Source organism: Ylistrum balloti, unplaced genomic scaffold, assembly GCF_031769215.1.
Source record: "Ylistrum balloti isolate Yb309-2 unplaced genomic scaffold, AGI_CSIRO_Ybal_v1 Utg369772, whole genome shotgun sequence".
Classification (NCBI taxonomy): Eukaryota; Metazoa; Mollusca; class Bivalvia; order Pectinida; family Pectinidae; genus Ylistrum; species Ylistrum balloti.
This window is the reverse complement of record NW_026781965.1, coordinates 74,965-91,646: the sequence shown is the minus strand read 5'-3', so window position 1 is coordinate 91,646 and position 16,682 is coordinate 74,965. Positions and strand designations below refer to the sequence as shown.

The following is a 16,682-nucleotide window of genomic DNA, read 5'->3' as shown; positions in this document are numbered from 1 at the left end:
TCTGGTTTGATAGGATTGCAAAATTGGCTGGAAGCAGTAAAATATATTAATGTTGTGTTATCAAAGGTGCTGCTGATATTTATTATGTTTAAGTATCAACAAGCTATTTCATATTTAATAATGTGATAAAATAGCAGTAACCAAGTAATCATATGTGAGGTATTCTTATTGAAATTTGATACATGACAAAATATTTTCTTATGCTTTGAATGTGATATTGGTGTGGATATAGAGATGGTCTGTTTTGCGTAAGACGAGCCCTGTTTACAGTGTTAACATAGATTTTTCCCTGGACCATTCTATTTTATGATGTCTGGTTTTAGGGAGAGCGGGGACCAGTTGGACCAAAAGGAGGGGCAGTAAGTTATGAATTCCTAACAGGACTAATGCATGTCATTCCATATAGATATCACATCAGTGGTACATCGTGCACAAAGATGAATCAAAGTTAAAACATACATTGCTGTAAATGTGTTGACCTGTTATTTTGTCACTTGAGATATCAACATATGTTGACAATTCAAAGAATGCTGTAAGCTTTAAAATTATTTCAAGTTTTTAATTTGAAAAATAAAAATTTTAAGTGTACCATATATGACTGATATTAATGGTGTACTGATGTAATTGGGTGGTGATTGTTTCTCCAGGGCGATAAAGGCGATCGAGGACAGATTGGACCAATGGGATTGCCTGTAAGTCACTTGTATCTGTGTTGTCACTCCTGCAGTCACTATACACTCCAGCACAGTTGGATAAATGACCATTGATATACGTAGATAAAAGAAATTCATGTTGGGTAATTGATATTGGTTAACAAAACATTCATTGGTTAATTATTAGTTTTAAATGAAACAATCGTTCTGGCTCATCTAGGCTAGGTGAGCTTATGTTCTTGGTGTGGAGTATGTCTTTAAATCCATTCTACTTCATCGCCAATTTTAACCACATATCGTCATGGAATAATCTTTGTTAATAAAGATGGTAGTACCGCAGGAAGAGGGAACAGAGGAGGTCACAATGGAAAGTGAAAGTTATGCTTTAAAATGCTAGTTCTTGGTGTTCTTGGAAAATATTACACAGAAATATGATGATGCTAATTGCATTTTCAGTATGATGTTTATATAGCAATCATTGTAGAGGTGCTAATTCACTATTGTGCTAATTTACTGGAAAGTGACATGGAAGTATAATTTGATTGTGCTGTATTAAGTCTGTTTACAGTATTTAACTATCACACCAAAACCGCAAGTACTTGTTTTATGACCTAAAAGTATTAGAAAGGAAAATTATTGTAATAGGAAGGAGTGATGTATTACACTGTGTCCCGCTGGGACACTCTACCGCTAAACTAAACTATTGGAGGATAGTTAGGTGACATGTACTCTCCATCTCTAAGGAGGATTTCAATTGTCTATTTGAGAGGTCAATGGCACCAAATCTATAAAAAGGGGTAATGAAGAAATACCCTACCTCCACTGGGTTTGAATTACAGAACCCCGTTAGTCTTTATCTGGACACTCTACTGTTTGACTTACTGGGAAGTTCTCATAAGTTAACCTGTTATGTCTGCTTTTAGATTACTAGGATTCTGTTCAAAACAGCTGAGTTATACAGGCCTTGTTAGCCTCTTATTTAAACATTAATAAAAACTATTGTTTCTAATGAATTAAGATAACTTGTAATGAATGAGAGGGAACTGCCCTGACATAACACTCACATGCTAGTAACTTGAATGAGCTCATTTTTGTTACGATGTAGGGAGAGGCTGGACCACAAGGGGACAAAGGATCTCAAGGGAATGAAGGCAGTATGGGGCCGATGGTAAGATGGGTTGCAGGTGATGTTTGTGTCATAAGCCAAAACGGATTAAATGCAGGCTGTTGCTAGAATGAGTTATTAGCCCTATTGAAAGGCAAATGAGTGTTTGGTTAATTAAATTTACCCAATAGATTTCTGACGGTTGTACAGATTAGAACCCAAGGCCAATTCATATGGTTATGTGAGTAATTTAAGCTTTTATCTTACAAAACATCTCTATGTTTATCATTAATCAAATAAATATGACCTTGACCCAATTTAATGTTTACAGATTTGAGATGAATAAAAGGTGAGCGAAATTGTACTTTGAAATTTCATATGTTGCTGGTTGTGCCAACTTAGCTGGTATGACATAACATAAACTCTGGAACTCTGATGTTATTTTTGTTACAGAGTAAACAAACATTTATGCTTTCATATTTTGTCTTTATTGATATTTTGTTTCTAATTAAACTGATTTAGATTTTATGTGGCCATGGACTTACCATTTTATACATCATATCGTTCAAAAATTATTTGATAACAATGAAGAGTATTTTTTTTTTTTGCAGATGAAAGGTAAGTATATTTCTGTTGTTCTATATATATATTCCATAAAACTTTGTAATTCTCCTACGATGTATGTGTAATCAGACTTTGCTAGTCTACATCTTTAACATTTGAAGTCTGTTTTCTATTTGTGTATAATCAGGGCCCACCTGGACCATCTGGTGCAATCTTAACACCTGGAGGAGCAGAGGCCTGTACTTGTAAAGGAGAGAAAGGAGACCGGGTAGGCTTTCTGACTTCAAGATTTCAAAAGCATGTCTTAATTGAGCCCTTCTCTGAGCCCTTCTCTGTGGTGTCACTTTGTACTGTAATAGACACAGAATTTCTGCATGCTCATCACTGTTACTTTGAGCCTAATCTAATCTCTGGCATCATTGTGCAGCATTTGTAGAACATATGTTATAAGGCATTGTTGTGTAAATCCTGTGGAGCAACTTATTTGTGGAATTACACAATCGGTGAGCTTCATTATAGGATGCTGTGGTGTTAGATTGTACTATAATAAATCTCATGAACCCCCCAAAAGAAACTTTCTCCACGATACTGACTTCTTCCTGCATCTCTGTTCTGAATTCTTTGCCAACAACTTTCCAAACCTATGTTATCTAAATATTTCAGTTAATTGGACATTCAGGGATTTGTTCTCAATATCACAATTTCTGTACAAGATTTCGAAAACTGACAGAGAAACTTAAAATACATGGTCTATTTTTGTTTTTTTGGCAATATGATTTCTTAACATATGTCACACCAATGTAAATGACAATTTTTATACAATTCAGGGGGTGATTAAGGCCCCTTCCTTGGGCGTTTTGTAGACATAGTTGTAAAATATCCATTGGAAGTGCAATTTTTTTTTTCAAACTTTGTTGGAATTTGTTTTCATATATTGTTAACAATAAGATTTTTATGACATATTTCAGCAACAAATGATGGCTTTTGCAGAGCCCATGTGACCATTAAGTTTTATCAAGAGGGTTAGTTAAGGATTCACTGGTAGGAAACCCTCGGTACTTACCTGTCATTCTTTGTCAGTAGGATTGATCTTACCACTGAATTCATTACTGTTTCATTGAAATATCAGGAATTTCATCATGTGATCATCATAAATTTTTAGAAATATACAGTGTAAGTAGCAGTAATATTTTTGTTGTAGGGAATACGAGGAAAGCGAGGCAGAAGGGGATTGAAGGGTGAAATGGGCGAGGCAGTAAGTCCATTATTCTGTCAGTTGACGGCTGTAACTTGATGGATGTGTAAACCTCATGGAAGGCTGTCACAAACACTTTCTGTCAGCTATATCTATAGTTTAGATATTTCACAATAATAATTTCAAGAAAACATAGATCTGAAATGTAATTTCATCTATATCTACTGTTACATTATAGTATATATTCCTCCTATGCAAACATGTTTTATTTCTATATTTTCTCTGTGTAATGTTTACATTTTGTATGGTATTGGTTGTTGTATTGACCGATGAGTCTGTGTTGTGTACAGTGTTGTTTTGTGATGTCCGACTCTTGTTTTAGTAGGACATCAAGGAGATATGATCATAAAGTATCAATAAATATGTCTCACTGCAAGCATGGCTGAAGGGAGTATATAGGAGTCACTGTGTCAGTGTATCCGTTCATCCATGACAGTTCATAAAAACAACTCCTACACATTTGTTGATTTTAACTTGCCACTGTGATCAACCATTTGATAGGACTTTCAATTTGTAGGCCAGATGTATTACCTTGATTTACCTCCTTTCTATCTTAATCTCTTGTTGTTTTAGTAAAAAGTCGAAACCTGTTAGTACATCTCCAAAACGTATGTTTGATAGCTGTAACGTGCAAAGTGAAAGACCTTAATATGCAGAGGTACTTGAAAAGGATCATTGGCAATTGACTATTTTTTACTGGAGTCATGGCCCTTGAAACTTTATTCCGCAGCAGCATAAATCTTTTGAAATTTTTTCCTAAACCATTGCTCTTTCATAATATTTTTGTTACTTTATATAGTAAACAATTCTAATGAGGATATGGGCATTGATAAAAGAGTTTGTGATTGTGTGAAGTTAGAGCCCATGAAATGTTTTACATGCTAGAATACGACCTGTTACTTTATGCTTGATTTGTTTGCTGTTGAGTTTAATGTCCCCTTAACAACCTGGTCATTTTGATGCAAAGTCCCCTTAATTAGCCAATATGAGCATATCATTACTGTTGTTCCTACTGCAATGAAAGCTTTTCTATGTTGATATGCATTCTCTAAGTCATGCTTCCTTGAACTTTTTATATACTTTGTTATCATAGAAGGGCAATTTAAGTTCTGATCCTTCCAAGTCCTTTTTTATTTGATTTCGATGGTATATATCAGTTTGAATTAGACATTTTGAGTCTAAGGTTATAATTTATATAAATAATGATCTGCACAATGCTGTCTCCTTGATGTCCTATTTGTATTTTTAACAATGATAATGATATACCTGTTGTGAAGGTGAGATAGTGTTATCAACATTAGTCTTTTATTACCTTTGTAAGTAGTCACTAACATACTTATTATGCTTATTCTTTGATAACCCCAGTGACAAACAGTTATCTCACAAGGTGCTTTATACAGAACTATTTAGATCAATATGTTAGTTGTATATATATCAATAAGCTTCAGGTATTGTTGATCTCAACTCATCATATATTATAGTGTTAGGTACAATAAGTCGCAATTCCAAAATCACAAGATGGACAAGATCTATTGTAAAATGGTAAACATATCTTCAACTTCTCAGATTATAAATTTGAAAAAAAAAATGTTAAGCATAAAATATACTGTAAAGTCATTCATCTTTGCAAGGGTTTTATTTTCAATGATTTTGTGGGTAAATCTTTTTCCAGGAATTTATGTTTCCTGAAAAAGGTTTTTAAAAAAAGGACTTCAGTATTAATGAAGTTTGTAAAGTTGATTCATCACCGAAAGACAAATGTTGATGAAAATTCATTTTTTTGAGTTCAAAGTAAATATGATTCTACAGTACGTAAATTGTGTCTTTAAAACCTGTGATTACCCTAGGGCCAGTTAGAGTAACAATGTTAAAGTTAATTTGTAAATAGTACATGTATGACTTTGTGAGGACATATTATACACTACATGTATGATCTCATGGTTAGATATTACATAATAACACTCTATGAGTTAATATTACATACCCGGTAATATGATTTTATGAGTTAATATTGTATTTTATGCACTGCTGCTTTTTTTCCATCTGTTGTAAATAGTTCTTAGTGTATAAAGTGAACAACAAGGCTGATAAGCTAAATGTACCATGGTCAAGTACAGACATATATCGTCACAATTATGATATATACAGGTGTACAGGAACACAGGTGCAGACAAATGAGATAGGGTTTACATACATAATTATATCACATCTGATTACTACCTACCTAATTCTGTGTCAATCATCACATTTGAATGTTGTATTTGAATAAACAGTGGCCTTGTATGTTCATTTTATATATGTTTAACAATTCTGGTGGAGAGGTTTTCATCATGATTTACTATGTGTATACATTTACTTAATATTCAATGATGAAGTTGTCTAGAAAAAAATATCTACTGCTGAGAGAGTTGGAAGTTTTCCTTTATAATTTTAGGCATTATTGATACATTTTACTGTGTAAATCAATACTTTTTGAAATGTCATATTGGACTTACCATAAATACAGTAAAGACAACTTCATCAGGCTTACGGCTAACAGCTTTGCTTGATGTTGTATGCTAACATTTTAACACACAGGGCAGTCCAGGATTGGATGCTCCCTGTCCTGTAGGGGAGAATGGACTTCCCCTCGCGGGGTGTGGATGGAATAAGCCACCCTTCAAGGTATAGTAACCATGGTTCCTGTAACCATGGTGACACCATATTTCATTATTTAACAAAATCATGTACCATAAACAAAATTTTATGCCAGGATAGGTGTATTTGCTGTAAGGAAGTTTTGTGTGAAGTTAGTGCCCTATCCTGCATTTACAACCATGGCAGCAGTAATAATTATCTATGTTTCTGATAAAGCCCTGTCAACAACCCTGTATAACACTCACAGTGACCTATGTTTAGGAACTAATTACTGATATAAGTAATTAAATCCTGTGAAAACTACCAGGCTCTTATAAAGTGTCTGTAAATATGGTGTTACCATGGTGTTTTACTCTTTATGGGCTTAACTTTAACAGGGTTCTTTTTTAAATATCAGAGACAGATCCTAACCACAAACGGTGGAAACCCAAATCTAAAAACATGGATTTTGTACAGCTTCTAACAGAAATTTTGCTGGGCTTGTTTACTTTTGATATAATCTGATTACTATAAATAGGCATAATCACATTGTAAATATCTTGAAGACAACAAGTAAGGGTAAATCCAGAGATAAAATGTATACTCTAAATATGGCTAAAAAGCAAAACAGATTCACAAGTTCTTATAGTTTGTTAAAGTGTTCTGGGGCAGAAAACAGATTACTTCTGTTAAAAGTTACACAGAAACAGCAACATTTTATTTATTTACAACAATTGCAAACAAGCTTTAAGCTTAGATTAATCACATTTGTTGACCTGGAGGAACAGGTGTGAGAGGTCTTACTATTGAAGGACACTAGAGCATCAGGGGAAAAAAACATTGGTTAGGTAGTTTAAAGTGATCCAATACCTTTCAGCATCTGTTTGGGAAATCAAAATCCAAATGCTTTAGTGAAAAGCAAGTGTGTTCCCACTACACCACCCAACCTTATATTGTAGGAAGTATCCATCGTAAAACCTTGGTGTGTGTTAAACTGCTACAGGTGTCTATCATACTGCTACAGGTGTCTATCATACTGCTACAGGTGTCTATCGTACTGCTACAGGTATCTGTTGTACCGCTATAGATATCTATTGTACCGCTATAGGTATCTGTTGTATCACTATAGGTATCTGTTGTACCGCTACAGGTATATGTTGTACCGCTACAGGTATCTGTTGTACCACTATAGGTATCTATTGTACCACTATAGGCATCTGTTGTACCACTTCAGGTATCTGCTGTACCACTATAGGTTTCTGTTGTACCACTACAGGTATCTGTTGTACTGCTATAGGTATCTGTTGTACCACTACTGGTATCTATTGTACCACTATAGGTATCTGTTGTACCACTATAGGCATCTGTTGTACCACTTCAGGTATCTGCTGTACCACTATAGGTTTCTGTTGTACCACTACAGGTATCTGTTGTACTGCTATAGGTATCTGTTGTACCACTACTGGTATCTATTGTACCACTATAGGTATCTGTTGTACCACTATAGGTATCTGTTGTACCACTAAAGGTATCTGTTGTACCGCTATATGTATCTGTTGTATCACTACAGGTATCTGTTGTACCACTATAGGCATCTGTTGTACCACTTCAGGTATCTGCTGTACCACTATAGGTTTCTGTTGTACCACTACAGATATCTGTTGTACTGCTATAGGTATCTGTTGTACCACTACTGGTATCTGTTGTACCACTATAGGTATCTGTTGTACCACTATAGGTATCTGTTGTACCACTATAGGACCACTATAGGTATCTGTTGTACCACTTTAGGTATCTGTTGTACCGCTATATGTATCTGTTGTATCACTACAGGTATCTGTTGTACCACTATAGGCATCTGATGTACCACTTCAGATATCTGTTGTAACACTATAGGTATCTGTTGTACCGCTATAGGTATTTGTTGTACTGCTATAGGTATCTGTTGTATCACTATAGGTATCTGTTGTACTGCTATAGGTATCTGTTGTATTGCTATAGGTATCTGTTGTACCACTATAGGTATCTATTGTACTGCTATAGGTATCTATTGTATTGCTATAGGTATCTGTTGTACTGATATAGGTATCTGTTGTATCACAATAGGTATCTGTTGTACCAGTACAGGTATCTGTTGTACCACTATAGGTGTCTGTTGTACTGCTATAGGTATCTGTTGTATCACTATAGGTATCTGTTGTACTGCTATGGGTATCTGTTGTACCACCTTAAGTATCTGTTATACTGCTACAGGTATATGTTATACTGCTACAGGTATTTGTTATACTGCTACAGGTATATATTATACTGCTACAGGTATATGTTATACTGCTACAGGTATCTGTTAAACTGCTGCAGGTATTTGTTGTAACACTGCAGGTATATGTTATACCAATACAGGTATCAGTTGTACCATGACATGTATCTGTTGTACTGCTTTAGGTATCTGTTGTACTGCTATAGGTATCTACTGTATCACTATAGGTATCTATTGTACTGCTATAGGTATCTGTTGTATTGCTATAGGTATCTGTTGTACCACTATAGGTATCTGTTGTGCCGCTATAGGTATCTGTTATACTGCTATAGGTATCTGTTGTATCACTATAGGTATCTATTGTACTGCTATAGGTATCTGTTGTATTGCTATAGGTATATGTTGTACCACTATAGGTATCTATTGTATTGCTATAGGTATCTGTTGTACTGATATAGGTATCTGTTGTATCACAATAGGTATCTGTTGTACCAGTACAGGTATCTGTTGTACCACTATAGGTGTCTGTTGTACTGCTATAGGTATCTGTTGTATCACTATAGGTATCTGTTGTACTGCTACAGGTATATGTTATACTGCTACAGGTATTTGTTGTACTGCTACAGGTATATGTTATACTGCTACAGGTATATGTTATACTGCTACAGGTATTTGTTATACTGCTACAGGTATATATTATACTGCTACAGGTATATGTTATACTGCTACAGGTATATGTTATACTGCTACAGGTATATATTATACTGCTACAGGTATATGTTATACTGCTACAGGTATATGTTATACTGCTATAGGTATTTGTTATACTGCCTGGCTTCACTAACATATCTGCCATTGCTGGAGTAAATTATGTTAGTAGTTGTAGATAAACTAGCTTTATTAACACTTTATATTGTAGCAGCAGCTAAGGTTTGAAACTGATTTGATAATTTTGCAGATATCAGGATATCAGTGGTTTCAAATTGTTGCCTTTAATGTTTGATGGAGTTTAACCTTGGCTGAAAACTTGCAGGTTTTTTTCCGGTGCTGGTTGTGGTGAGCTTTTGATGTTGTTGACGGATGTACTGTTTACTAACACAGAAAGAGAGTGACCAGTGGTCAACTATTCTTTATTATCCATGAATTATTCTTGAGACTCCTGAGAGGTGCAGCATACTTTTGCTTGTAGGGTCAAAATGGATGTTCTGTTGACCAAAATGGTGATACTGTAGCAGGATGTCCATACAATTAGCATGTTTTAAAGAAGGCAGTTACAGGTAGGTTTACACATTGCTCTTATTCCTGGAATCTAATCTGGTTACACTTCAAGACTTAAAGAAGGGATAACTCATAAGTATCCATGAAAACTATTATAAATGTCATATATGTGAGCTTTTCGTCATCTATAGGTTGTGCTGTACACTCTTTTATTCCTTGTCAAGATCTATGTTTAGTGAAAATTGAAATTGATAATAATCATCTTTGTAGTTATATATTTTACAAACCACAGCATATCTTAATAAAAAGCCTGTATTACTTCCTTCACACCCCTGATAAAATGTTTGTTTTGTCTCATTATGACGGTGATTGGGAAATGAAGGGGTGAGTTTTCCTCCTTGTGACAGACTTTGTTAAGTGTAGATATTTTATTTACCTGCCTGAAAGCATCATTAGTGTGGATTTGTACACTACAATGTTTGCCCTGTAAAACTGCTGGCTTAGCAGGTCACCAGTTGTCATTATCCCTGACAAAATAAACAAACAGGTGCTTAGTCAACAACAATAGATCTCCCTCTGGGTTAGTGACATTACAAGCAGATTGACTTGGGCTCTTTTCTTTGATGTTGAAAAACAGGTTTCAGGTCACAAAACACTCTGGTAATTTGACATTTTGGCAGGACAACATGGATAATGTTGCCTCAACAATATTACTAAAAGGTGTTTAATTTACCTTTCAATTAGAGGTTTTAATGTTTGTTAATTGTATAAACTGTTTTCACTATCACCTGTACTTTTGTGTGCATATTAGTGTTCCATTTGAGGGAAATTAACTTCCTGTGAAGCTGTCAGAAAGAAATCACTCCATTTTTACTCCACAAAAGGCTGTTATCAGAGCAAATATGGCTTTTAAATTCTGAAATGGAGTGCTGAGCGAGCAAACTATTGTTTCATTGCTTGTATATGAAAACTAACTTATGTCTAACTTATGTGATTTTCGATGAAGCTGGACTGCGATATCTCAAAGAATCAAAATAATTGACTTGATTTTTTATTCTCCTTCCTTTGTAGTTTGAGTTGAATTTTTAAAAATCACTTATGTTTCATATGTAATAAACTTTATAATTCATATAATCACTATTTACTAGGACTTGGTAAAAAGTCTTAGAGTGCCAAAATTTCACATCATGGTTGCAGGGTATGGTGTCTACTGCAATACAATCTTAAACAGAAAATTAAAAAAACAAATGGTTTAAAATGAAATGAAATATAATTATATATATTTACTATCTGAATTGTACATAATTCCATTTTCTGTTACAATACTCCTAACTTTAAACCAGGTATTGTATCAGCAGTGTAGTTTATGTGGACCATGTGTGTCACTCATGAAGCCTGTAGGCCCTGGACATGTGCTTATTGGTGTATTATCAAGTATGATGTAACTTTTCCATATCAGCTAGGTGAATGGCCCTTACACACAATGAATAGCTAGAGTTTAATGACTGAAGGCTCAAACAACAGTTAACAACACAGTAATTCCGAGGTTCTTAGTTAGAAGTTTATTGAGGGAGTGACACAGCAATGTCCACTTCTAATCTAGTTTTGCTGATTCAGCAAAATGTCTTGTCAAGACAGGATGGTGATTTTGACTGACAAGACTAACATGGCCCCAATACTCAGGTAAAACCCCAACAGTCGACCATTCTAACAAGGTCCTTGTAGTCAGATATTACTAGCACCTGACACCTGGTCCTTGTAGTCAGGTAATACCCCAATACTTGATTCTTCTACCCTGGTCTTTGTAATCAGGTAATAACCGCGGACCTGATCTTTTCTAAGATGGTCTCTGTAGGCAGATATTACTCTTATACTAGACCAGTCTTTCCTGGTCCTTGTAATTAGGTAATGCCCCAACACTTGACCAGTCCAATCTGGTCCTAGTAGTCAGGTATTATCCTCACACCTGACCAGTCTTTTATGAACCCTGTAGTCAGCTAGTACGACCATGCAAGATCCTTATACCCAGGTCCTTGTATTATTACACTCACACTATCTGGTCCCTTTAGTCAGATAATACCCTCACACCTGACCAGTTGTCTTCAGTGATTTAATCCACCAGCCTTAGATAGTGGGCTGTTCAAATAACCTTTGTCTGTGGCCTGTCTGTAAACAATCCTTGTTATTACTATTTCTTGAGTAATCCTGGAGGGGTCTTTCTTAAACTTGATGTGTATGTTCCCCAGTGAAAAAAAGGTCTGGCAGGTGGCCATCTTGGATTTTGACAGTGAAAGTACTGGAAAAATAGTTCTCAAACTTGATGTATAGGTTCTTTTGTCGCAAGTGGAGCCTATTCAATTTCATGCTTGCTCAAGAAAACAAAATGGCTGACTAGAGATCGTCTTGGATTTTTACAATTTTGTTATCACTATTTCTCAGAAAGTTCTTGTGAGATCCATATTTATGATTCCCTCTTGTTATCTAATGATTAAAAGGAAAAGAGGAACAGAAGGAAAAATAGAGAAAAGATTAGTCTTACATAAAACCAACGAAAATCTTCTAATGGTGGTCATCGAGAACTCTTATTTCTTGATCATCTTTGGAGATAGAGACAGTATAACTTTATCAAAATGCAGCTTTTTTTGCTTGATTCATTGAACAGTCATTATGAATATATGATGATGTAAGTCTGATTTTTGTAAATATGTAGATGGCAAAATCATCAACTGTGTGTTTGAGTAGGGGTAATTAATTCTAACTTCAAAGACTATGTATGTTTTTATTTCTCTTTTAGTGAGTAACCACCAAGCAAACAGATGAGACAACACAGAACTGCCTGTTATAAATATACTGGGTAGTGTAACCAGAACAACTAGGAATACATACCACCTACTCGCAGAAAAAACAGGATTAAACCTGCCAACAAGATCAGACATTTCCTAGTGATGTATAGTGTACACCAAACTGTTAAATGATTTTCCTTCAGTTTCTCTACCTTAATGTATTTTGCACTGGTGAAATTTGACATTGAATGTGACAATGATGAACTTATGTCATATAATAAAACCCAGAGCTAAGGTATTCAATGCTTTAGATATGTACATTTCATCTTTCTTTGTAGTAGAAAATAGCCTGTGTTCCGCAGAATATTTTGACCATATTTTCTTTTCTTTCTTTTTTTTGTTTTGAATTTTGAATTTTAAGTTCAGTAACCCAACGCCATCAACTGTTTAAGGAGATGAATTTTTATACTGGGAGAGTAGAAAGAAAATTTTCTTTAGTTTTATAATGATCAAGGTTAAGAAGTATATATATATATATAAATACATAATAGCAAAATGTTGAAACACACGTTTAGTTAGACAATAGATGTTAATTACAGGTGATATTACGATAGTGATCTGCCAGGTCTCCAGCTTGTACAGTTGTTTCACAAACTTTTATCTTGTAACTAAGAAACAGGTGCCCCTAGCAGGATACACCTGATTTGGAACCCTAGGGTGGGCTCTGATATTTGATAAGGTTTTATCTGTTTTTTATTATATACTCCTTCTTAAATGGTATTTACACAGAAGATAGTTATTGTAGAGAGTAGATGGTTTCAAGAAACTTTAAGCAAAGGTTTATCATCTTACCTAATCCAATTTATACCAATACTTTAAATTTGTTCTTGAAATTAGTTAAAAATGAGTCTGTTAATTATTTCTTTTCTGATTGTTTGGTAAAATTTTGTCAGAACGAAGGCAATCTGTTCACCTTGTATTCCATTGCAATAGAAGTGATAAATAATACAGTTTTAGTTGTAGTCGGCTGTTCCTGTTAACAACACCCCAGTAATGTCTGTTGATGGCATGGGATAAAAGAGTAGAATCTTTCATAATTTCAGGCAAAATTTTCTATCTTCTCATTAAATAAATAGTAATGTGATTCTTACAACAAAGAGGAAACAATAACAGTTAAAGTAAGATACATTCAGAATAAAAACATTGGATTTTGTGAATCATTTACACAAGATATAGATTGTGTACAATAATGATGACTCGAGTTTTTACCTCCTGTATATAGGATAACTGTTGTTGCTTCGTTGTTATATATTTGCAAATTCATATGTAAATTTTGACATCAATGTTAAATTTTGTACAGAAGATGTAATAATATCCAGTTTTAACATTAATCATTATATGTCATTATTGTTATCTTTAGTTCAATGTCATTAGAAATTACACTTCATATATAATATGTTGCGACCTTCAAATTACAGGTAACTTCTGAAAACCTGAAGAAAACATGTAATATCTGATTATTAATCTGAAGGAGAAATTCAAAATTACTCATGGGATAAAAGTTTTGAGAGCAAATTTCTTCATTTTGTTCAAAATATATTCTTTTGGTCTTTGTTCTCTTGATTAATTCTAAAAATAGGATATTAAAGAAATCCGCAGATCATTTATTTCATTTATCTATTTTTTGTTCTTACTTTAATCACACACTTAATCAGATCAGTGTTAACTTCATTTATTGTTGCATTCATATGTGATCATTTTAATGTATAACAAAGACATGTATTGTCTTTACATATATGGCATTGATATACTGATTTAATCATGGGATCTTGGTTTTGTGAATACCAGGTTTCTTCACCTATAGAAAAAAGAAACACCATAATGTTTTGACCTGTGAGATATACATGAGAGTTTCTTGTGAGTTTGTTATGAGATATTATCTTATGACTGATTAATCTTCAGAGAGTGAACATCATACACATGTCCTCAAATGATGTTCCAAAATGTCAATGAAAACTAAAACCCATGAAAGCTTCCAGCTTTTTTTTCATGCAATGTAATGAAAAGATCACATGATTTTTTTTTTAAAAAGGGAGTTTTCATTTTATATGCTGTTATGGAACTGAAGTTTTCACAGAATTCCTGCATCCTGGAACCACTTTAGAGATTCTGTTTATCTTTGTGATACATGATTAGCATATATTTGTACAAAGACTTGGTATATCACACAAAAGTAATATAACCGAGAGCAAACAGCTTCAAATCGGTGAAATTTTTGTGATGTTGATGTTTTCACTGATGAATTCCATATATATCATTGTTTATTAGTATTTCACATATGTGTGAGAGATGGGCAATTGTTTAGTTTAATAAGCAGATTTTAGTACATTATCTATTCTGTATCACTCATAATCAGAAACAGTAATAGGGCTAACAGTTTAAGGGTCTTTTGGTGACGTCAGTATGGTGTCAGGGAGAGCATTTTAACAGCTAATCTAAGGACAGAGGTATTGTTGTTAAAGAGAGGGTCAAAGGTTCACTATTTAGCTCCAGGCTCTTTGACCTGGAGTATTGGTATTGAAGAGAGGGTTCAACATTAAGGTCATAACCCCAACTGAAGGTTAGAAGTAGTGAAGTGAAGGTCATATGTTGACTATTTAACCCCTGACACCAGGATATGAGGTATTGATATTGAGGAGAGGGTCAAGGATTCATCATCTAAACCATGACCCTCGACACCAAAGGTATTACTATATATGGTGAAGTGAGGGTCAAAGGTTAAGCATTGAACCTGTGACCCTTGGTTCCAGGTTGTTATTAGTTTGGTGAGTTTCAAGTGTTGAATATCTAGCCCCAAACCCCAAAGTCTAAGTGTCAGTAGTGAAATGAGGGTCAAAGGTCACACATTTTACCCCTGATTTGTGGTCTGTATAGCTAGTTTCAAGGGTTCAACGTGTAATTTCTGACCTCCTGTATCTGTCATATTGGTGTTTAGTGAGGGACAAGGGTTCAACATGTGACCATTGGCCTAAGTTTGAGATATCAGTAGTTAAATAAGGGTAAAGGGTTAAACATTTAACTCCAACCCCTTGGGTCTGAGATATTGATAATGAAGTAATGATCAAGGATTCAACATATAATACTCGACCCTCAAGTCTCAGGTGGCCATAATGAGATGAAAGTCAGTGGTCCTAAATTTAACCCCTGACCTCGCAGTGAGGTTAAATATTCAACATTTAACTCTGACACCAGGAGGAAATGCTAGTTTGATGAGGGTGATGGATTTAACTGTTGTAGCTGATACTACTCATGTTGTGTAGCACTGTAATGATCATACAAAAATAAATTACTAACAAAGTATAATCTGGTTCTGCCTTTTTCTTGACTCCGTTTGATTCTTATTCATGAATATACTCTTGCATAGGTGTAGGGTCATCCTGGATACTCCAGGTCCCTGGAACAGGTCATGGCAAAATTGAAGGCACCAAGAAAAAACTAACCAATCACCGACTGATACGCTCCTTTTGAAGATTACAAAGGAGCGACACCTAACTTCAAAGCCATTACAACATACCATAATGCGACCTCGAGATTCGTTTGATGTACATCAAAGGATCCATCTAGTCTTTTCGTCTTGTCCAGTAGGTGTCGCACATGGACCTTCAGTTTTGTCACGACATGCAGAGAGTTAAAGTGATCGTAATTCCTTGAGTATCGAGGATGGTGTAGGGCATGTCATCTTGAAAGGTAATAATAAAGCAAGACATCTTTTCATCGAAGATCTGTAAATAATGGACAATATGATTGTAAATTATATTTGTACTTGGCCAGGTGAAGAGAGAAATTGATAAAAACGTATAGCTTATTTTCTTATTCCCTCGTTGTGTGTAACATTGAAAGAAAATTATTTTTTATATGAAGGTAAAGTTTTTAGAAGAAAATACTAATAAATGTCTAGATGGCCTGTCATAGACAGTACAACAGTATTATTATAGTGACAACTAGAATCGGATTGCCCAAAATCATCTGAAATAATTCACAACGTCACTAAATGTGAAAGAGGAGAGGAAAATATGTTAAGGCCTTTGACAGAAATTGAACCTGGGTCTCCCGTGTGATAATCCACAGCTATATCAGATTGTGTATAGCGTTATGCTTCACAGATCCAAGTGATATGCTTGACAGACGATGGGACCGACTTTGAAGCCACACTTTTACACTTCTAACAACA

The 16,682-nt window shown here is 34.7% G+C and overlaps 2 protein-coding genes across 12 annotated transcripts in view; one reads left to right on the top strand and one right to left on the bottom strand.

Annotated features, from left to right (window-relative positions):
• Positions 1 to 15,796, top strand: part of LOC132543870 (collagen alpha-1(I) chain-like) — a 99,813-nt gene extending 84,017 nt beyond the window's left edge. For 8 of the 11 annotated variants that reach the window (XM_060207390.1, XM_060207397.1, XM_060207395.1 and 5 more), the window contains 8 exons: positions 324 to 359; positions 648 to 692; positions 1,759 to 1,821; positions 2,510 to 2,590; positions 3,524 to 3,577; positions 6,155 to 6,241; positions 9,640 to 9,727; positions 12,463 to 15,796. In XM_060207390.1, the coding sequence (XP_060063373.1) occupies positions 324 to 359; positions 648 to 692; positions 1,759 to 1,821; positions 2,510 to 2,590; positions 3,524 to 3,577; positions 6,155 to 6,241; positions 9,640 to 9,702 (429 nt within the window). In that variant the 3' untranslated portion in view covers positions 9,703 to 9,727; positions 12,463 to 15,796. The remainder of the gene's footprint in view (positions 1 to 323; positions 360 to 647; positions 693 to 1,758; positions 1,822 to 2,509; positions 2,591 to 3,523; positions 3,578 to 6,154; positions 6,242 to 9,639; positions 9,728 to 12,462) is intronic. The other 3 variants (XM_060207396.1, XM_060207394.1, XM_060207399.1) reach the window with 3 other exon arrangements.
• LOC132543837 (uncharacterized) overlaps positions 1 to 16,682 on the bottom strand; it is a 187,111-nt gene that overhangs the window by 121,680 nt on the left and 48,749 nt on the right. The window lies entirely within an intron of this gene.